This window comes from Oncorhynchus gorbuscha, linkage group LG09, assembly GCF_021184085.1.
Source record: "Oncorhynchus gorbuscha isolate QuinsamMale2020 ecotype Even-year linkage group LG09, OgorEven_v1.0, whole genome shotgun sequence".
NCBI classification, from domain to species: Eukaryota; Metazoa; Chordata; class Actinopteri; order Salmoniformes; family Salmonidae; genus Oncorhynchus; species Oncorhynchus gorbuscha.
This window is the reverse complement of record NC_060181.1, coordinates 13496835-13518993: the sequence shown is the minus strand read 5'-3', so window position 1 is coordinate 13518993 and position 22159 is coordinate 13496835. Positions and strand designations below refer to the sequence as shown.

Sequence of the window (22159 nt, the reverse complement as noted above, 5' to 3'; positions counted from 1 at the left end):
GTACCCTCTACCCCAGTCACATCTACCCTCTACCCCAGTCACCTCCACCTTCTACCCCAGTCACCTCCACCTTCTACCCCAGTCACATCTACCTTCTACCCCAGTCACATCTACCTTCTACCCCAGTCACCTCCACCTTCTACCCCAGTCACCTCCACCTTCTACCCCAGTCACATCTACCTTCTACCCCAGTCACATCTACCTTCTACCCCAGTCACCTCCACCTTCTACCCCAGTCGCATCTACCTTCTACCCCAGTCGCATCTACCTTCTACCCCAGTCACCTGTACCCTCTACCCCAGTCACATCTACCTTCTACCCCAGTCACCTGTACCCTCTACCCCAGTCACATCTACCCTCTACCCCAGTCACCTCCACCTTCTACCCCAGTCACCTCCACCTTCTACCCCAGTCACCTCCACCTTCTACCCCAGTCACCTCCACCTTCTACCCCAGTCACCTCCACCTTCTACCCCAGTCGCATCTACCTTCTACCCCAGTCACCTGTACCCTCTACCCCAGTCACCTGTACCCTCTACCCCAGTCACCTCCACCTTCTACCCCAGTCGCATCTACCTTCTACCCCAGTCACCTCCACCTTCTACCCCAGTCGCATCCACCTTCTACCCCAGTCGCATCTACCTTCTACCCCAGTCGCATCTACCTTCTACCCCAGTCGCATCTACCTTCTACCCCAGTCGCATCTACCTTCTACCCCAGTCGCATCTACCTTCTACCCCAGTCGCATCTACCTTCTACCCCAGTCGCATCTACCTTCTACCCCAGTCATCTACCTTCTACCCCAGTCGCATCTACCTTCTACCCCAGTCGCATCTACCTTCTACCCCAGTCGCATCTACCTTCTACCCCAGTCGCATCTACCTTCTACCCCAGTCGCATCTACCTTCTACCCCAGTCGCATCTACCTTCTACCCCAGTCGCATCTACCTTCTACCCCAGTCGCATCTACCTTCTACCCCAGTCGCATCTACCTTCTACCCCAGTCGCATCTACCTTCTACCCCAGTCGCATCTACCTTCTACCCCAGTCGCATCTACCTTCTACCCCAGTCGCATCCACCTTCTACCCCAGTCACCTCCACCTTCTACCCCAGTCACCTCCACCTTCTACCCCAGTCACATCTACCTTCTACCCCAGTCACATCTACCTTCTACCCCAGTCACCTCCACCTTCTACCCCAGTCGCATCTACCTTCTACCCCAGTCACCTGTACCCTCTACCCCAGTCACATCTACCCTCTACCCCAGTCACATCTACCCTCTACCCCAGTCACATCTACCCTCTACCCCAGTCACCTCCACCTTCTACCCCAGTCACCTCCACCTTCTACCCCAGTCACCTCCACCTTCTACCCCAGTCACCTCTACCTTCTACCCCAGTCACATCTACCTTCTACCCCAGTCACCTCCACCTTCTACCCCAGTCGCATCCACCTTCTACCCCAGTCGCATCCACCTTCTACCCCAGTCGCATCTACCTTCTACCCCAGTCGCATCTACCTTCTACCCCAGTCGCATCTACCTTCTACCCCAGTCGCATCTACCTTCTACCCCAGTCGCATCTACCTTCTACCCCAGTCGCATCTACCTTCTACCCCAGTCGCATCTACCTTCTACCCCAGTCGCATCTACCTTCTACCCCAGTCGCATCTACCTTCTACCCCAGTCGAAATCTGACCTTCTACCCCAGTCGCATCTACCTTCTACCCCAGTCGCATCTACCTTCTACCCCAGTCGCATCTACCTTCTACCCCAGTCGCATCTACCTTCTACCCCAGTCGCAACCTTCTACCCCAGTCGCATCTACCTTCTACCCCAGTCGCATCCACCTTCTACCCCAGTCGCATCCACCTTCTACCCCAGTCACATCCACCTTCTACCCCAGTCACCTCCACCTTCTACCCCAGTCACCTCCACCCTCTACCCCAGTCACATCTACCTTCTACCCCAGTCACATCTACCTTCTACCCCAGTCACCTGTACCCTCTACCCCAGTCACCTGTACCCTCTACCCCAGTCACATCTACCTTCTACCCCAGTCACCTGTACCCTCTACCCCAGTCACATCTACCTTCTACCCCAGTCACCTGTACCCTCTACCCCAGTCACCTGTACCCTCTACCCCAGTCACCTGTACCCTCTACCCCAGTCACATCTACCTTCTACCCCAGTCACCTGTACCCTCTACCCCAGTCACATCTTCTACCCCAGTCACCTCCACCTTCTACCCCAGTCACCTCCACCTTCTACCCCAGTCACATCTACCTTCTACCCCAGTCACATCTACCTTCTACCCCAGTCACCTCCACCTTCTACCCCATTCGCATCTACCTTCTACCCCAGTCACATCTACCTTCTACCCCAGTCACCTCCACCTTCTACCCCAGTCGCATCTACCTTCTACCCCAGTCGCATCTACCTTCTACCCCAGTCGCATCTACCTTCTACCCCAGTCGCATCTACCTTCTACCCCAGTCGCATCTACCTTCTACCCCAGTCGCATCTACCTTCTACCCCAGTCGCATCTACCTTCTACCCCAGTCGCATCTACCTTCTACCCCAGTCGCATCTACCTTCTACCCCAGTCACATCTACCTTCTACCCCAGTCACATCTACCTTCTACCCCAGTCACATCTACCTTCTACCCCAGCAATTTTTATAAATGTTTGGGAAAAAAATAATTCAAACCCTTCTATGACACTCGAAATTGAGCTCCGGTGCATTCTGTTTACATTGATCAACCTTGATGTTTCTACAACTTGATTGGAGTTGAACTGTGGTAAATTCAATAGATTGGACATGATTTGGAGAGGCACACACCTGTCTATATAAGGTCCCACAGTTGGCAGTGCATGTCAGATCAAAAACCAAGCCATGAGGTTGAAGGAATTGTCCGTAGAGCCCCGAGACAGGATTGTGTTGAGGCACAGACCTGGGGAATGGTACCAAAACATTTCTGCATTATTGAAGGTCCCCATGAACACAGTGGCCTCCACCATTCTGCATTATTGAAGGTCCCCATGAACACAGTGGCCTCCACCATTCTGCAGCATTGAAGGTCCCCATGAACACAGTGGCCTCCACCATTCTGCAGCATTGAAGGTCCCCATGAACACAGTGGCCTCCACCATTCTGCAGCATTGAAGGTCCCCATGAACACAGTGGCCTCCACCATTCTGCAGCATTGAAGGTCCCCATGAACACAGTGGCCTCCACCATTCTGCAGCATTGAAGGTCCCCATGAACACAGTGGCCTCCACCATTCTGCAGCATTGAAGGTCCCCATGAACACAGTGGCCTCCACCATTCTGTAGCATTGAAGGTCCCCATGAACACAGTGGCCTCCACCATTCTGTAGCATTGAAGGTCCCCATGAACACAGTGGCCTCCACCATTCTGCAGCATTGAAGGTCCCCATGAACACAGTGGCCTCCACCATTCTGTAGCATTGAAGGTCCCCATGAACACAGTGGCCTCCACCATTCTGTAGCATTGAAGGTCCCCATGAACACAGTGGCCTCCACCATTCTGCAGCATTGAAGGTCCCCATGAACACAGTGGCCTCCACCATTCTGCAGCATTGAAGGTCCCCATGAACACAGTGGCCTCCACCATTCTGCAGCATTGAAGGTCCCCATGAACACAGTGGCCTCCACCATTCTGCAGCATTGAAGGTCCCCATGAACACAGTGGCCTCCACCATTCTGCAGCATTGAAGGTCCCCATGAACACAGTGGCCTCCACCATTCTGCAGCATTGAAGGTCCCCATGAACACAGTGGCCTCCATCATTCTTAAATGGAAGAAGTTTGGGCCCACCACGACTCTTCCTAGAGCCGCACGGCCAAACTGACCAATCAGGGGAGAAGGACCTTAGTCAGGGAGGTGACCAAGAACCCAATGGTCGCTCTGACAGAGCTCCGCTGTGGAGATGGGAGAACCTTCCAGAAGAACAGCCATCTCTGCAGCACTCTACCAATCAGGCCTTTATGGTAGAGTTGCCAGACGAAAGCCATTCCTCAGTAAAAGGTACATGACAGCCCTCTTGGAGTTTGCCAAGAGGCAACTAAAGAACTCTGAGACCATGAGAAACAAGATTCTCTGGTCTGATGAAACCAAGATTGTACTCTTTGGCCTGAATTGCATGACGTCTAGAGGAAACCTGGCACCATCCCTACGGTGAAGCATGGTGGTGGCAGCATTGTGTTGTGGGGATGTTTTTCAGTGACAGGGACCGGGAGACTAGTCCGGGTCAAGGGAAAGATGAACTGAGCAAAGTACAGAGAGATCCTTGATGAAAATCTGCTTCTGAGCTCTCATGACCTCAAACTGGGGTGAAGGTTCACCTTCCAACAGGACAACGACCCTAAGCACACAGCCAAAACAACGCAGGAGTGGCTTCGGGACACGTCTCTGAATGTCCTTTAGTTGCCCAGCCAGAGCCCGGACTTGAACCAGATCGAACATATCTGAAGAGGCCTGAAAATAGCTGAGCAGCGACGCTCCCCATCCAAACTGTCAGAGCTTGAGAGGATCGACAGAGAAGAATGGGATAAACTCCCCAAATACAGGTGTGCCACGCTTGTAGCTTCATACCCGAGAAGAATCGAGGCTGTAATCGCTACCAAAGGTGCTTCAACAAAGTACTGAGTTAAGGGTCTGAATACTTACATAAATGTAAGATTTAGGGTCTGAATACTTACATAAATGTAAGATTTAAGTTTTCTATTATGGGGTATTGTGATGTGATGGGGGGGGACAATTTAATCCATTTTAGAATAAGGCTGTAACGTAACGAAATATGGACAAATAGGTCTGAACACTTTCAGAATGCACTGTATGAACATGGAGCCTGAATACAAAATAATGGTGAATTTGCAGCAAGATGGATTGATAAATGAAAGCTAAGCTTCTCCCTGAAGTTGGCTACTGATTTCTATAAAGCATAAGAGGGGAGACTGAATGGTCAGGCAGGGAGGATACACAGACTAATCTATTTTTATCTTCATTGTTCATTGTCTGTACATGTCTTTAATACAATTCTTGGCCTTTACAGATTGCAGTCTATTTCCAATTCCTTTGGGTAAGACTGTCCCCGCTAGTGCCATTAGTCAGTCAATTCATACAACGTCATTTTGGATGCTGCTGAGATCATTACTCTCCAGGAAGTCCTGTGGACTGGATTAATTGTATTAATCCAAGGCAATTCTCTGTGGTGTTAATGAATATTCTCTCTCTCTCCTGCATGGGATGGGGTAACTTGTGCTGGGGTGATTTAGAGTTTGTGTGAGGATTCATTCAAGTGCTTCATGTGATTGAATGGTTGTCTATGTAGGTCTACATTTCCATACAGGACTATGGTAACTGATGCATGTTGTCATCTCAACATGCTCTTTACGGTCAGTCATCAATAATAGATTGATCACTGGGATAATAGACACATTGAATGAATGGATGGATGGATGGATGGATGGATGGATGGATGGATGGATGGATGGATGGATGAATGAATGGTTGAATGAAATAAAGGATGGATGAATGAAATAAAGGAGGGATGGATGAATGAAATAAAGGAGGGATGGATGAATGAAATAAAGGATGAAATAAAGGAGGGATGGATGAATGAAATAAAGGATGGATGGATGAATGAATGGAATAAAGGATGGATGAATGGTTGAATGAAATAAAGGATGGCTGAATGAAATAAAGGATGGATGAATGAAATAAAGGATGGAAGGATGAATGAAATAAAGGATGGAAGGATGAATGAAATAAAGGATGGATGGATGAATGAAATAAAGGATGGAAGGATGAATGAAATAAAGGATGGAAGGATGAATGAAATAAAGGATGGATGGATGAATGAATGGAATAAAGGATGGATGGATGGATGAAGGAAATAAAGGATGAATGGATGAATGAAATAAAGGATGAATGGAATGAAGGATGAATGGATGGATGGATGAATGAATGAAATAAAGGATGAATGGAATAAAGGATGAATGGATGGATGAAATAAAGGATGAATGAAATAAAAGATGAATGGAATAAAGGATGAATGGAATAAAGGATGAATGGAATAAAGGATGAATGGAATAAAGGATGAATGGATGAATGAAATAAAGGATGAATGGAATGAAGGATGAATGAATGGAATAAAGGATGAATGGATGGATGGATGAATGAATGAAATAAAGGATGAATGGAATAAAGGATGAATGGATGGATGAAATAAAGGATGAATGAAATAAAAGATGAATGGAATAAAGGATGAATGGAATAAAGGATGAATGGAATAAAGGATGAATGGAATAAAGGATGAATGGATGAATGAAATAAAGGATGAATGGAATGAAGGATGAATGAATGGAATAAAGGATGAATGGATGGATGAAATAAAGGATGAATGAAATAAAGGATGAATGGAATAAAGGATGAATGGAATAAAGGATGAATGGATGGATGGATGAATGAAATAAAGGATGAATGGAATAAAGGATGAATGGATGCGTGTCTGTACCTCTCTAGACTAACAGCGGTGCACTCTCATTCTTCGCTAATCTCACTCTCTCTTCTTTGATGCTGTCGGATAGCATACGCTCCCTACAGCATTCTGCTAGTATGCCTGTAATGAGGTAAGGGAACACACACACACACACACACACACACACACACACACACACACACACACACACACACACACACACACACACACACACACACACACACACACACACACACACACAACCAAACCGCGGCTTTCTGGAACCCTCTACTCCCCTGGGGCACCTTCTGCAACAACGTTTTGTAGCATTGCGGACTTGAAAAGAAAATGGCATAAGTTCAGGATGGTAGAACTGTGAAGGTGTTTTATGGAAACTGCTGAGTTGTATCTTTAGGTCAAGGTGCCACTGCCAACACCCCTCTAGTCTATAGGGATTGAGGTGCTTTGCTGCCATAAAAATGTATGGTTATATCCTTGTCCTTGTATTCGTACTGTTTTACCCTCTGGATAATAGTCTATATGATCTGTGACTAGAAGAGGATGGAATGTAGCCACTCTGGGATCATCAGTTGTTAACTAACCAGTTGGGCTGTCGGGTTGACGTTTCCTATGAGAACAATGATGATAAATGTGTGTCATTGTCCCTGACCTCCGACCTCCCATCTCTGCTTTCTCAAGAGTCCTCGAGGTGTGATGTTCATGTAAGGTGTCTGTTAGTCTCTGGCTCCCTATTCCCTACGTAGGGCACAACTATGGGCCCTGATCTAAAGTAGTGCACTACGTAGGGAATAGGGTTCTATAGGGCCCTGATCTAAAGTAATGCACTACATAGGGAATAGGGTTCTATAGGGCCCTGATCTAAAGTAATGCACTACATAGGGAACAGGGTACCGTTTCAGACACTGCACACCTGTCTCTGGGCCGATATCACTCCTCCTCGTACCTCTCTACTCACGTCAGGCGTCACTGTCTTCACAGGAACACACCCACCTTCAAGTCGTTTGAGGAGAAAGTAGAGACTTTAAAGGTAATGGATGAGAGAAGTGGTGAAGAACTTCTCAGTACATTTGGAAGAGCCATAAAATATTTATCTTTCAATATTTGGGGAGAACTTTATAAAAACAAAACAGACAATAAAAAGTAAATCATTCATCCATTCAGTCCATTTGTTCATTAATTCATACATTTGTTGGTTCCTTCATCAATCACTCATTCAACACCTGTATCTCTTCCTCCTGCAGGTCAAGATGAGCCCGACGGTGTCTCAGGGTGACTTTGGCGACGTGTTGACCTCTACAGCAACCTCTGACCCATCTGTTGTCGTGGAGAAACAGCCAGAGGCCACGCCCATCGTCATCCAGGAAGAACATCTCCAGTGAGACCAGCCTGACCCCCAGCCAGATTGGCATCCACTGAAACTATACCCTCTTTACCCTTCTGTCTCCTCTCTCTCTCACCTCCTCTCACTTCCTCCCTTCTGTCTCCTCTCTCACCTCCTCTCATTTCCTCCCTTCTCTCTGCCCTCTCTCTCTCACCTCCTCTCACTTCCTCCCTTCTGTCTCCCCTCTCTCTCACCTCCTCTCACTTCCTCCCTTCTGTCTCCCCTCTCTCTCACCTCCTCTCACTTCCTCCCTTCTGTCTCCCCTCTCTCTCTCACCTCCTCTCACTTCCTCCCTTCTGTCTCCCCTCTCTCTCTCACCTCCTCTCACTTCCTCCCTTCTGTCTCCCCTCTCTCTCTCACCTCCTCTCACTTCCTCCCTTCTGTCTCCCCTCTCTCTCTCACCTCCTCTCACTTCCTCCCTTCTGTCTCCCCTCTCTCTCTCACCTCCTCTCACTTCCTCCCTTCTGTCTCCCCTCTCTCTCTCACTTCCTCCCTTCTGTCTCCCTCTCTCTCTCTCACCTCCTCTCACTTCCTCCCTTCTGTCTCCCCTCTCTCTCACCTCCTCTCACTTCCTCCCTTCTGTCTCCCCTCTCTCTCTCACCTCCTCTCACTTCCTCCCTTCTGTCTCCTCTCTCACCTCCTCTCACTTCCTCCCTTCTGTCTCCCGTCTCCTCTCTCACCTCCTCTCACTTCCTCCCTTCTGTCTCCCCTCTCTCTCTCACCTCCTCTCACTTCCTCCCTTCTGTCTCCCCTCTCTCTCTCACCTCCTCTCACTTCCTCCCTTCTGTCTCCCCTCTCTCTCACCTCCTCTCACTTCCTCCCTTCTGTCTGCCCTCTCTCTCTCACCTCCTCTCACTTCCTCCCTTCTGTCTGCCCTCTCTCTCTCACCTCCTCTCACTTCCTCCCTTCTGTCTCCCCTCTCTCTCTCACCTCCTCTCACTTCCTCCCTTCTGTCTCCCCTCTCTCTCTCACCTCCTCTCACTACCTCCTCTCTCTCACCTCCTCTCACTTCCTCCCCTCTCTCTCTCACCTCCTCTCACTTCCTCCTCTCTCTCTCACCTCCTCTCACTTCCTCCCCTCTCTCTCTCACCTCCTCTCACTTCCTCCCCCTCTCTCTCCTCTCACTTCCTCCCCTCTCTCTCTCACCTCCTCTCACTTCCTCCCCTCTCTCTCTCACCTCCTCTCACTTCCTCCCCTCTCTCTCTCACCTCCTCTCACTTCCTCCCCTCTCTCTCTCACCTCCTCTCACTTCCTCCCCTCTCTCTCTCACCTCCTCTCACTTCCTCCCCTCTCTCTCTCACCTCCTCTCACTTCCTCCCCTCTCTCTCTCACCTCCTCTCACTTCCTCCCCTCTCTCTCTCAGCTCCTCTCACTTCCTCCCCTCTCTCTCACCTCCTCTCACTTCCTCCCCTCTCTCTCTCACCTCCTCTCTTCTTCACCTCCTCTCGCTACAAACCCCCACAGCACAACAAAACAGATCCAACAACCAAATAAATATTTAAAAAATGATGAAAATATTGTTGTGACACCGTAACACTTAAGTTTGTATGACTGTGCGTTTGTATTAGAATGGCCGTGGTTTAGGAACCTGCACAAATAGGAGACGATACATGGCACTCAGAGGATAGAATGTGTCACAGCCAGGGGTGTTTTATTCTGTGTATTAATAAATAGCACAGAGCCCTTATATTTGCATGTCTTTGAGTTGGAACAGGTATTTTGGAGGGTACTTCAATTTCCCATTTTCTTCTTAATCACTGTACTACTTTAAGATTTGATTTCTAGAGAACGCATGGTCCTCTTAACACCTGAAGTGATGGTCTCTGTTAAAGACATTTGTTAGTGTCACCGATATCTTCAAACCGTGTCCATCTCTGTCTGAATTAGCACTTGTAATGTGGTGTAGAGCACTGCTGAGTAGAGTTAATCCCAGATCAGTGTTGCTCACACACTCCTCTCCCAGTTTAACCATAGGGGCGGTGGTCTAAATCTGACCTCCAAGCAGTTCATAGTGCTCAACTCTGACATTCGAGAGGGTGGGCCAGTGCATTCAGATCCGTGTGAAACGGTGGTCACCGCACCAGTTACGTGGTTTCTTATTATGGTATGTCAGCAGGCCTTAACTCTCCGTTCAGTCTATATCACTCACTGCCTCGCATGGTGGGGCCAAAGTCAATATTGGACCACTTGTCTCATTGGTTTCTGTGAGGGACTTGGCTATTTTCTCTCTGCTTGGAATGCTGAAACAGGATAGTCACTGGATGCTGTGTACTTCTCTACTCTCAAAGTATATCCATATATAGTGTGATAATACATTTTTGCGTTTACATTATGAGCGGATGGCTTCTGATTTAAAAAATCTGTAACCAATTTTTTTTTTTTTTTTTTTTACTACATACCACATGATACATACAGCCTTGGACACTAGTGAGTATTTGGTGTAAATACGTGCCTGATGCAAGTCCTCCCCTACTGGAAGACGACTGGCCACATCATGGCATGGATTTATTGAGGAAGTGAAAACTTTTGTAAGAAAACCCTTGGTTCCACCATTAAAAATGAATTATGCCTAATAGAATCTCTTGTCATCATTTAATCCAATTGCTAGGTCAGGCTGTAGGACAGGCTGTAGAAAAGTAAGGCAGTAGGACAGGCTGTAGAAAAGTAAGGCAGTAGGACAGTAGGACAGTAAGGCAGGCTGTAGGGCAGTAGGCCAGGCTGTAGGGAAGTAAGGCAGTAGGACAGGCTGTAGGACAGTAGGACAGTAAGGCAGGCTGTAGAGCAGTAGGAAAGTAAGGCAGTAGGACAGGCTGTAGGACAGTAAGGCAGGCTGTAGGACAGTAAGGCAGGCTGTAGGGCAGTAGGAAAGTAAGGCAGTAGGACAGTAAGGCAGGCTGTAGAGCAATAGGAAAGTAAGGCTGTAGGGCAGTAGGACAGTAAGGCAGTAGAACAGGCTGTAGGACAGTAAGGTAGTAGGATAGGCTGTAGGACAGTAAGGTAGTAGGATAGGCTGTAGGACAGTAAGGTAGTAGGATAGGCTGTAGGACAGTAAGGTAGTAGGACAGGCTGTAGGACAGTAAGGTAGTAGGATAGGCTGTAGGACAGTAAGGTAGTAGGATAGGCTGTAGGACAGTAAGGTAGTAGGACAGGCTGTAGGACAGTAAGGTAGTAGGATAGGCTGTAGGACAGTAAGGTAGTAGGATAGGCTGTAGGACAGTAAGGTAGTAGGACAGGCTGTAGGACAGTAAGGTAGTAGGACAGGCTGTAGGACAGTAAGGTAGTAGGATAGGCTGTAGGACAGTAAGGTAGTAGGACAGGCTGTAGGACAGTAAGGTAGTAGGATAGGCTGTAGGACAGTAAGGTAGTAGGATAGGCTGTAGGACAGTAAGGTAGTAGGATAGGCTGTAGGACAGTAAGGTAGTAGGATAGGCTGTAGGACAGTAAGGTAGTAGGATAGGCTGTAGGACAGTAAGGTAGTAGGATAGGCTGTAGGACAGTAAGGTAGTAGGACAGTAAGGTAGTAGGACAGTAAGGTAGTAGGACAGTAAGGTAGTAGGACAGGCTGTCTGGCAGTAAGGCTGTGTGACAATAGGGCGGTAAGGGAGTAGGAGAGTAGTAAAGCAGTAGGACGTTATTAAGGCAGTAGGACAATAGGGTGGTAAGGGAGTAGGAGAGTAGTAAAGCAGTAGGACATTATTAAGGCAGTAGGACAATAGGGTGGTAAGGGAGTAGGAGAGTAGTAAAGCAGTAGGACATTATTAAGGCAGTAGGACAATAGGGTGGTAAGGGAGTAGGAGAGTAGTAAAGCAGTAGGACATTATTAAGGCAGTAGGACAATAGGGTGGTAAGAGAGTAGGAGAGTAGTAAAGCAGTAGGACATTATTAAGGCAGTAGGACAATAGGGTGGTAAGGGAGTAGGAGAGTAGTAAAGCAGTAGGACATTATTAAGGCAGTAGGACAATAGGGCAGTAGTAAAGCAGTAAGGCAGTAGTAAAGATGTAGGGTTGTATGGCAGTACGACAGTGCGACAGTAAGTCAGTCGGCTGTTCATTTGTGTGTTTAACCTTGTTCACAGAAATACCCCACCTCGTTGTGGACACAAATAGTTTCTGTCAGATTATCTCTATGATAAAAAGTATTTGATAGAGACGGCCAGATAGGCTTTCAACAGCCCCCCTGATCTGGTCTGTAACTGGAATGCTGATGTCTTTTATTTTCTCATTAGAAATGTTGTGAGAGATGCTGACGGAGACACACAAAGACAGGCCACTGTTCAACTACACTCTTGTTAATAAAGAACCCACTTTGGGGACTTTTTTTTGTGTTTTGTAAATGTTGTTTCCCCCTTTTAGGAGGCATTGTTTTCTTCACATTTTATCTGTACCAACACATGATCACGAGGAATCCTTAGATCCACTCTGGTGTCACACTGTCAGACACAATAGTAATGTCACTGTTTCATAGAAGGATTTTTGGAGGGCAGGACAGGTTTCAGGAGGTGGATAAGAAGCTCAGAAGTTGTCAGGAGAACATGTGTGCCAATGGCCACATAGATATACAGTACTATAGATATCTCCTTTCCTTGGTTCATTTTGAATCATACTTTTTTTAGTAATGTCTGTAGAAGTTTAAAGATGCCTATGGTACTGAGGAGTAACATGCCTAAGGGAATAGAGCAGGTATAGTTCAGAAGTTATAGTTAACATTCAAGGTTTTTTGGAGCGGTTGTTTCATTTTGGAGCTACACTTTTTGTCTGGGTTTACTGAACCTGCCTGGGATTCTAGAACCTAGAACTTTCTAGAATCAACTTGATTAGTGGGAGTTCTGTTCTGGAACTTCAGAGTCTATACTGGGCACTTGACGTCACTCACTGTGTTGCTAAATGTGGTAAATCTTAAATATGGCTGCCTTGAGGAATGTGGGACATTACCATTAACAAAGCAGCCTGCCCTTGATTTGAGTCTAAATGGTAAATTGGATTTGTGAAAACAGTTCAGTCTGGCCTGGTCTGTATTTAGCAAAGCATTTACACTGTATGTTAATCTATGAGAACGTAGGAACTGCTTCTGTTATGTAAAGTGCCATATTTACTGAATGTATTACATTTGTAGAGCTGGATACAAGGTTGACTCCAGCAGCAGCACCGCAGATATTAATCTGAGTGAGATGCAACGCTTTTCTCTCACACAGCCGCACGCTGTATCTGCATGTGCACGGGTTGGCTTCACGCTGGTACAGCATGGTAGGTACGGGATCAAAACAGAGGGGGAAGTGGAACCTCGCGGCTTCAACACTTTTAGGTGATGAGGAAATTGACCCACAATGCCGTTTACTTTCTGAGCTCTACTACTTTACGTTTCCATGCCCATATTTTATCATTTAAACTCCGGTGCTTCTGAATGCTTTGTGTATGTTTGCAGAACACAGTCAATATTATGGGTTGAGTGAAGGTCACTTAAATGAATGTATATATGATGAGTCATGAACGTGTATCTTCATGGTGTTTTTTTACAGAGTGTCAGTTGAATAATTGTGCACTTCACTTGTTCTGGGTTAGCTATCGTAATAAAACGGCCACGCTTCACTCTAGTGGGATGATGATGATGATGATGATGCTTTGTCTGCTGCCAAATAAAACATAACAAATGACACTTCACTTGTGGTGCGTGTTTGGCCCTGGAATATGTGGAGTGTACAAAATATTAGGAACGCCTGCTCTTTCCAAGATTTATTTTCATTTAGCAGAGGTTGTTATCCAGAGCGATTGCATATGTTTTAGCATGTTGTTCTTGTACTGGTCCCCCGTAAGAATTGAACACACAACCCTGGCATTGTAAGCATCATCATGCTGTAACAACTGAGCCACACGGACCAAGTGAAAGATATGATCCCTTATTGATGTCACTTGTTAAATCCACTTTGCATCAGTGTAGATGAAGGGGAGGAGACAGGTTAAAGATGAGGGGGAGGAGACCGGTTAAAGATGAAGGGGAGGAGACAGGTTAAAGATGAAGGGGAGGAGACAGGTTAAAGATGAAGGGGAGGAGACAGGTTAAAGATGAAGGGGAGGAGACAGGTTAAAGATGAAGGGGAGGAGACAGGTTAAAGATGAAGGGGAGGAGACAGGTTAAAGATGAAGGGGAGGAGACAGGTTAAAGATGAAGGGGAGGAGACAGGTTAAAGATGAAGGGGAGGACACAGGTAAAATAAATATTTTGAAGCTTTGAGACATGGATTGCATATGTGCCATTCAGAGGGTGAATGGGCAAGACAACGTGGGCTCAACGTGGGCCAGCATCCCCGTGGAACACTTTCAACACCTTGTAGAGTCCATGGCCTGACGAATCGAGGCTGTTCTGAGGGCAAAAGGGGGTGCAACATTTGGTGTTCCTTAGGTTTTGTCCACTCAGCGTACAATGACAGGGAAATAGTGTACTACCACCCAAAACCACCAGATGGCAGTGTGGAACAAAAACCTCACAAATCGTTTCATCCCAGATTTGCTCCAAGCCATCTGCTGTTGTATTGACCTTCATGGTCAATAAGAAGGAACTAGTGGCTGTATCTAGAGCTATAGAACTATAGAGGTGAGACTAATGTGTATCAACAAGCTGCAGGACTGTTCTGTTCCAACAGTTTTTTGAAAAGGGAATATGTTACATATACATTAGTCAGAAGACCTTTATAATGATGGGATTAGAATGGTGTTTTATGGGCGAGAGAGAATTGGTTTCTCTGCGGGTATTTAATATCATTAGGCCACAGATCACACACACACTCTCTTATACACACACACACACACACACACACACACACACACACACACACACACACACACACACACACACACACACACACACACACACACACACACACACACACACACACACACACACACACACACACACACACACACACACTGTCTCTTACACACACACAAGCAGATGTCAGGTAGTAGTAAAACAGCTCCCAAAACGTATCTTTATTTATCAGTGTGAATGATCACCAGTAGTTTATAGTTACACAGCCTGGGCCATGTTCATTAGGACATGCAACCAAAAGTGTTTCAAAACATTTTGCAACGGAAAACTAAAAGGAGTCATTTCTCTTTCAACAAGCCCATGTATTTCCTCCGTCTCGGTTTTGGTCCGTTTGGTATCTAATGAACACAACCCTGGCGAGTTCTTACACAGAGGACAACAACCACTTCATGGACATGACCGTCACCATCATTAAAATGGCTGTTTATATTTACACTGCTCAGTAACAACATTATGAAGTGTAGTTTATATTTACACTGCTCAGTAACAACATTATGAAATGTAGTTTATATTTACACTGCTCAGTAACAGCATTATGAAATGTAGTTTATATTTACACTGCTCAGTAACAACATTCTGAAGTGTAGTTTATATTTACACTGCTCAGTAATAACATTATGAAATGTAGTTTATATTTACACTGCTCAGTAACAACATTATGAAATGTAGTTTATATTTACACTGCTCAGTAATAACATTCTGAAGTGTAGTTTATATTTACACTGCTCAGTAATAACATTATGAAATGTAGTTTATATTTACACTGCTCAGTAACAACATTATGAAATGTAGTTTATATTTACACTGCTCAGTAACAACATTATGAAGTGTAGTTTTTATTTACACTGCTCAGTAACAACATTATGAAGTGTAGTTTATATTTACACTGCTCAGTAACAACATTCTGAAGTGCTGTTTTTATTTACACTGCTCAGTAATAACATTCTGAAGTGTAGTTTATATTTACACTGCTCAGTAATAACATTCTGAAGTGTAGTTTATATTTACACTGCTCAGTAATAACATTATGAAATGTAGTTTATATTTACACTGCTCAGTAACAACATTATGAAATGTAGTTTATATTTACACTGCTCAGTAACAACATTATGAAGTGTAGTTTTTATTTACACTGCTCAGTAACAACATTATGAAGTGTAGTTTATATTTACACTGCTCAGTAACAACATTATGAAATGTAGTTTATATTTACACTGCTCGGAAATAACATTCTGAAGTGTAGTTTTTATTTACACTGCGAGTAACAACATACTGAAGAATACAGTCAGTGTGTGAAGAGGTAACAGTCCCCATGTGTTGATTCTCCTAAAGAGAAATATAATCAACATTCAACTTATTTTTAGCTTCAATGGACAGTGCTATACACGCAGAAAGGAAACATCATTGGTGCAGTAGGATACAATGTGTGAGATACACACAGCCTAAACACATTCTGATAGGTCGCAATAATATGTAGAATCCCCAGATATAACCATAATGGCATCTAGTACACTGTCAACTCTGCCACTGTCTATTCTATTGTCTTTGCTACAGCGTGTGTGTGTGTGTGTGTGTGTGTGTGTGTGTGTGTGTGTGTGTGTGTGTGTGTGTGTGTGTGTGTGTGTGTGTGTGTGTGTGTGTGTGTGTGTGTGACCAAGTGTGATCGTGGTGCATAATCAAATCAAATCAAATCTCTGTGTGTAGACTACATGGTGCCTGCATCTCAATGTGCAGTCGTGAACAGTCATTCAACATTCAAATACGGGTGCTTGTGGAGAGAGACACGGTGGTTAAATGATGTCTACTGTGCCGAGTCCTAAAAATGTTATCAACATTGAAATATGGATATTTGTGGCCAAGACACTAATGGAGTTTCCATGATAAAAACATGATGAGAATATGGAGACATGGACACTGTAATGGAAAACAGGCTTGATACAGACACGATAAGGACCCATAACAACAACTCTGATGTCACCCCTACGTCCGTCCGCCCGCCCGCCTGTCTGCCTGTCTGTCTGCCATCATTAAACAGAGAGAGGGGCTTTGTCCTCCTCTCATGATGGGAAGCTGTTGATTTTATGGACCTCGGTGATTCTTATCAACCATCAGCACAAAACAGAACAACCAAATGGCCCCTTTAAGCAAGTTTCTACTGTGTGTTAGTCAATCTTACAAAAAGGGGGCTGTATATGTGTTTTTATGTGTGTGCGTGTGTGTGTGTGTATAAACATAATCACTATATACACTGTGAAAGATATTGGGCTCCCTGTGTAAACAGCCTCTGTGTCTTCCTGCTTGAGTGCCTTAAACATATGCAGCCAGCAGCTCCTCTCCTCAGGGACCAGCAGACGAGCCCACAGCGTGTGAGGAGCCCAGATAACCCCTGCCACCACAAGACTCGCTTTCTGTAGCCCCACACAAACGCGCGCGCGCACACACACACACACACACACACACACACACACACACACACACACACACACACACACACACACACACACACACACACACACACACACACACACACACTATAGCCACACCAAGGCATCCATACATCCTAACGCCTATGGCGTAAAATGCATCCACCAATGTGTCTAGTCCATAGGTTTAACAGACTTAACATACACACCATACACCCTCCATGCCCTGAGCATTGCTATATTAGTAGGATTAGAACAGAGAGGGATGGATGTTTGATTAGTTCTGGCTGCCTTTCTTTATCATAATGGTGTCGTTGGCTTAGGCCTGTCACGCAGAGCAACAGGGATGGATAAAGGAGCATGGGCTATATGTCAATATGAGCTTCTGATACGACAACGTGCAGCTTGGGATTCTGGTTGTGGACTTTGTTAGTGGAGGCTGAGGACTGGCTAGACACCCCCCCCCCCCCGATGGCTTCAGGTTCCGATTGCACCGACGACAGTGGCGCCTATTAAGGACACATCCTGAGGTTCCCTTCCCTCCACACACAGGCCTGGGTCAAATATGTATCTCTCCATATTCCCTAGACGTCCTCCCAGGCGCGCTTGACTTAGCTTTGAGTTTGCACGTTTGGGGGCTGTTCCATTCGTTCTATGGGTTCAGTGCAGCTCCTTTTAAATATATTTGACCTTGGTTTGCTCTACACAATATATATTTTAACTAATAGAACCATATTCATACAGGTGGGTCACTAATAACAAACAAATTCTATTTTTCAAATATTCTACAATCTGGTAACTGTAGTGTTAAGCATCCCCCTTCCTGTCTCCCACTGCTCATAACCAGGAATGTCAAAGCAGGAACTGTAGCCACTTAGCTAGCAGGTACAGTAGTCACTTAGCTAGCAGGTACTGTAGCCACTTAGCTAGCAGGTACTGTAGTCACTTAGCTAGCAGGTACTGTAGTCACTTAGCTAGCAGGTACTGTAGTCACTTAGCTAGCAGGTACTGTAGTCACTTAGCTAGCAGGTACTGTAGTCACTTAGCTAGCAGGTATTGCAGTCACTTAGCTAGCAGGTACTGTAGACACTTAGCTAGCAGGTACTGTAGTCACTTAGCTAGCAGGTATTGCAGTCACTTAGCTAGCAGGTACTGTAGACACTTAGCTAGCAGGTACTGTAGTCACTTAGCTAGCAGGTACTGTAGTCACTTAGCTAGCAGGTACTGTAGTCACTTAGCTAGCAGGTACTGTAGCCACTTAGCTAGCAGGTACTGTAGTCACTTAGCTAGCAGGTATTGCAGTCACTTAGCTAGCAGGTACTGTAGTCCCTTAGCTAGCAGGTACTGTAGCCACTTAGCTAGCAGGTACTGTAGTCACTTAGCTAGCAGGTACTGTAGTCACTTAGCTAGCAGGTACTGTAGCCACTTAGCTAGCAGGTACTGTAGTCACTTAGCTAGCAGGTATTGCAGTCACTTAGCTAGCAGGTATTGCAGTCACTTAGCTAGCAGGTACTGTAGTCACTTAGCTAGCAGGTACTGTAGTCACTTAGCTAGCGTCACTTAGCTAGCAGGTACTGTAGTCACTTAGCTAGCAGGTACTGTAGTCACTTAGCTAGCATCCCATAGCTAGCAGGAACTGTAGCCATTTAGCAAGCAGGTACTGTAGTCACTTAGCTAGCAGGTACTGTAGTCACTTAGCTAGCGTCACTTAGCTAGCAGAAACTGTAGCCACTTAGCTAGCAGGTACTGTAGTCACATAGCTAGCAGGTACTGTAGTCACTTAGCTAGCATCACTTAGCTAGCAGGTACTGTAGTCACTTAGCTAGCAGGTACTGTAGTCACATAGCTAGCATCACTTAGCTAGCAGGTACTGTAGTCACATAGCTAGCATCACTTAGCTAGCAGGTACTGTAGTCACTTAGCTAGCTCTGTGCCCTGCGGGCCAGGTGGTTATGTCCTCTTAGAAGAGTCTTAGAGTAAAATAATGGCCCATTTTATATCCTGGGCGTGTGCCAGCTTAGCTTAACCATCAGCATTGCATCAATCTGCCATTTTTTACTGTATCCATATTGGTTTTATTGGAGTAATTCAGCCAGGTACTATAAAAGATAGGTACACGTGCCGCTATTGTTAGGATGGTGCCAGAGGGACAGAGAGGGAGAGAGACAGAGACGGGGGAGGGAGAGAGCGAGAGAGAGAGAGACAGAGGGACAGAGGGAGAGAGGGACAGACGGCGAGAGAGAGAGAGAGACACAGAGGGGGAGAGAGAGACAGAGAGAGAGAGAGAGAGAGAGGGAGAGAGCGGGAGAGAGACAGAGGGACAGAGAGAGGAGAGAGAGAGAGAGAGAGAGAGAGAGAGAGAGAGAGAGAGAGAGAGAGAGAGAGAGAGAGAGAGAGAGAGAGAGAGAGAGAGAGAGAGAGAGACAGACAGACAGAGACAGAGACAGAGACAGAGAGAGACCGAGGGATAGAGACAGAGAGAGGGGGGAGGGAGAGAGAGGACCAACATAACTCTCTGGCTGGCTCTAAACCCAGATCTGGTTGGCCTGGACAGCTGTAAAATGTAGCACAGTACTTCTATTAATCTGACCTGCCAATCACACCCAACCAACAGGGTCTCAGAGAAGTAACCAACCCACTCTACACAGAGTGAGAGAGAGAGAGAGAGAGAGAGAGAGAGAGAGAGAGAGAGAGAGAGAGAGAGAGAGAGAGAGAAGTGGGCGAGAGATGAGAGAGAGAAAAAGTGGGCACGAGCGAGAGAGAGACAGACAGAGGGTGAGAGAACTAAATAAAAACCTAGCGGTCAAACAGGGAAATGGTTCCAATAGTTTTTCCAGAAGAAAAAGAAACGCACACCTATTTAGGCGAGGTGCTGGCTAGCGGAGTAGAAAACTTGAAAATAAAATTAAAGAGAGCCGCACACTCTAGGAGCTCAGATGCAAAAATGTAATTACCAACGTTTCGACAGCCAGGCTGTCTTCATCAGGGTATATCCAATAAGGGCTGTGTTTGGTGTGGGCTTACCCCGGCGTGACGTTTTGAGAACCATGGAAATCTCTCACAGACAAGGAGACTTTGGAGGAATTTTGAATGGCAGCCTGCTTTCCCTCTGCAAGGACATAACAACACAATAATATACACATGTATAAGTACATTTCTCTTGATGTTTTGCAGTATGCAGAAATACAGTAGATAATCATGGAGTTTGTTTAAATACCTTAGATAATCATGGAGTTTGTAGAAATACATGTAGATAATCATGGAGTTTGTAGAAATACATGTAGATAATCATGGAGTTTGTAGGAATACAGTAGATAATCATGGAGTATATATAAATACAGTAGATAATCATGGAGTTTGTAGAAATACAGTAGATAATCATGGTGTAACGGCATTCGTCTGTTGAAGGAAGAGAGTCGGACCGAAATGCAGCGTAGTGGTTACTCATGACTTTAATGAAGGAAAACGGAACGATACATGAAATAACTCATAAATACAAAAACAACAAACGGAACGTGAAACCTATTACAGCCTATCTGGTGAACACTACACAGAGACAGGAACAAACACCCACAAAATACAAAGCGAAAGTCAGGCTGCCTAAATACGGTTCCCAATCAGAGACAACGCGAAGCACCTGACTCTGATTGAGAATCGCCTCAGGCAGCCAAGCCTATACAACACCCCTAATAGCCGCGATCCCAAATACTACAAACCCCAATATGAAAAACAACATATAAACCCATGTCACACCCTGGCCTACCCAAACATATAACAAAAACACAAGATACAATGACCAAGGCGTGACACATGGAGTTTGTTTAAATACAGTAGATAATCATGGAGTTTGTAGAAATACATGGATATAATCATGGAGTTTGTAGAAATACATGGATATAATCATGGAGTTTGTAGAAATACATGGATATAATCATGGAGTTTGTAGAAATACATGGATATAATCATGGAGTTTGTAGAAATACATGGATATAATCATGGAGTTTATGGCCCTTTTGGAAAATTATCCACATCCAGTGTGACAGTCATTGAGTTGGTTGAGGTTAACATGGTTATAGCTGCAGGTGAAGGACAGGTAAAGGACTGGTAATGGACAGGTAAATGACAGGTAAAGGACAGGTAAAGGACTGGTAATGGACAGGTAAAGGACAGGTAAAGGACTGGAAATGGACAGGTAAAGGATGGGTAAAGGACAGGTAATGGACTGGTAAAAGACTGGTAATGGACAGGTACAGGACAGGTAAAGGACTGGAAATGGACAGGTAAAGGATGGGTAAAGGACAGGTAATGGACTGGTAAAAGACTGGTAATGGACAGGTAAAGGACAGGTAATAATATAATAATAATATATGCCATTTAGCAGACACTTTTATCCAAAGCGACTTACAGTCATGTGTGCATACATTCTACGTATGGGTGGTCCCGGGGATCGAACCCACTACCCTGGCGTTACAAGCGCCATGCTCTACCAACTGAGCTACAGAAGGACCACCTACCTGCACTCTTCTTTTGGTGCAGTAGTTGTATTGTTGAGTCTGAATAGGATGGGTCATTGTACAGATTCAACACATTTGAAAGAAGCGTTACTGATTTCCTAAACATACCTATTATATAGTCAATCTTTTGGAATCATGAATGTGATTCTTCATGTTAAAAACAAGCCCTCATTCAAGGGGAAATACATGTTTGATAAGGCAGAATTTAAAAAAGGATCACGGATCGAAAACCGTTTATAAAGAACACGTGAAGATGTGAAAAGTCACTCCCTCCTTGCCCTTCTAAATGTGTCCTAGAACAAGAGAAAGGAATCAGTCACTCTAGCCGAAAGGGTCCCCTGAACTCACACGTCATTTTAAGAGAAAGAATAGACAAAACTCAGACAAACTCATCAAGGCACAGTCACACTCCAGGTTCCCATGAAGAACCATTATGTTTCACATGACTTAACATTCCTGAAAGCAGTCAGAGTGACAGCCCCCACTCCCCAAAC

The 22159-nt window shown here is 45.5% G+C and overlaps 1 protein-coding gene and 1 long non-coding RNA gene across 5 annotated transcripts in view; both read left to right on the top strand.

Moving 5' to 3' along the window:
* Positions 1-8068, top strand: part of LOC124043184 (tumor protein D52-like) — a 41561-nt gene extending 33493 nt beyond the window's left edge. For 3 of the 4 annotated variants that reach the window (XM_046361468.1, XM_046361467.1, XM_046361465.1), the window contains exons 5-7: positions 6614-6655; positions 7504-7552; positions 7767-8068. In XM_046361468.1, coding sequence (XP_046217424.1) covers positions 6614-6655; positions 7504-7552; positions 7767-7904 — 229 coding nt within the window. In that variant the 3' untranslated portion in view covers positions 7905-8068. The remainder of the gene's footprint in view (positions 1-6613; positions 6656-7503; positions 7553-7766) is intronic. The other variant, XM_046361466.1, reaches the window with a different exon arrangement.
* A 1161-nt stretch (positions 8069-9229) lies between these two features.
* On the top strand, positions 9230-13558 carry LOC124043183. Its single transcript, XR_006840281.1, has 2 exons — positions 9230-10903; positions 11440-13558. It is a non-coding gene; the product is annotated as an uncharacterized LOC124043183 (long non-coding RNA).
* Positions 13559-22159: the final 8601 nt, after the last annotated feature.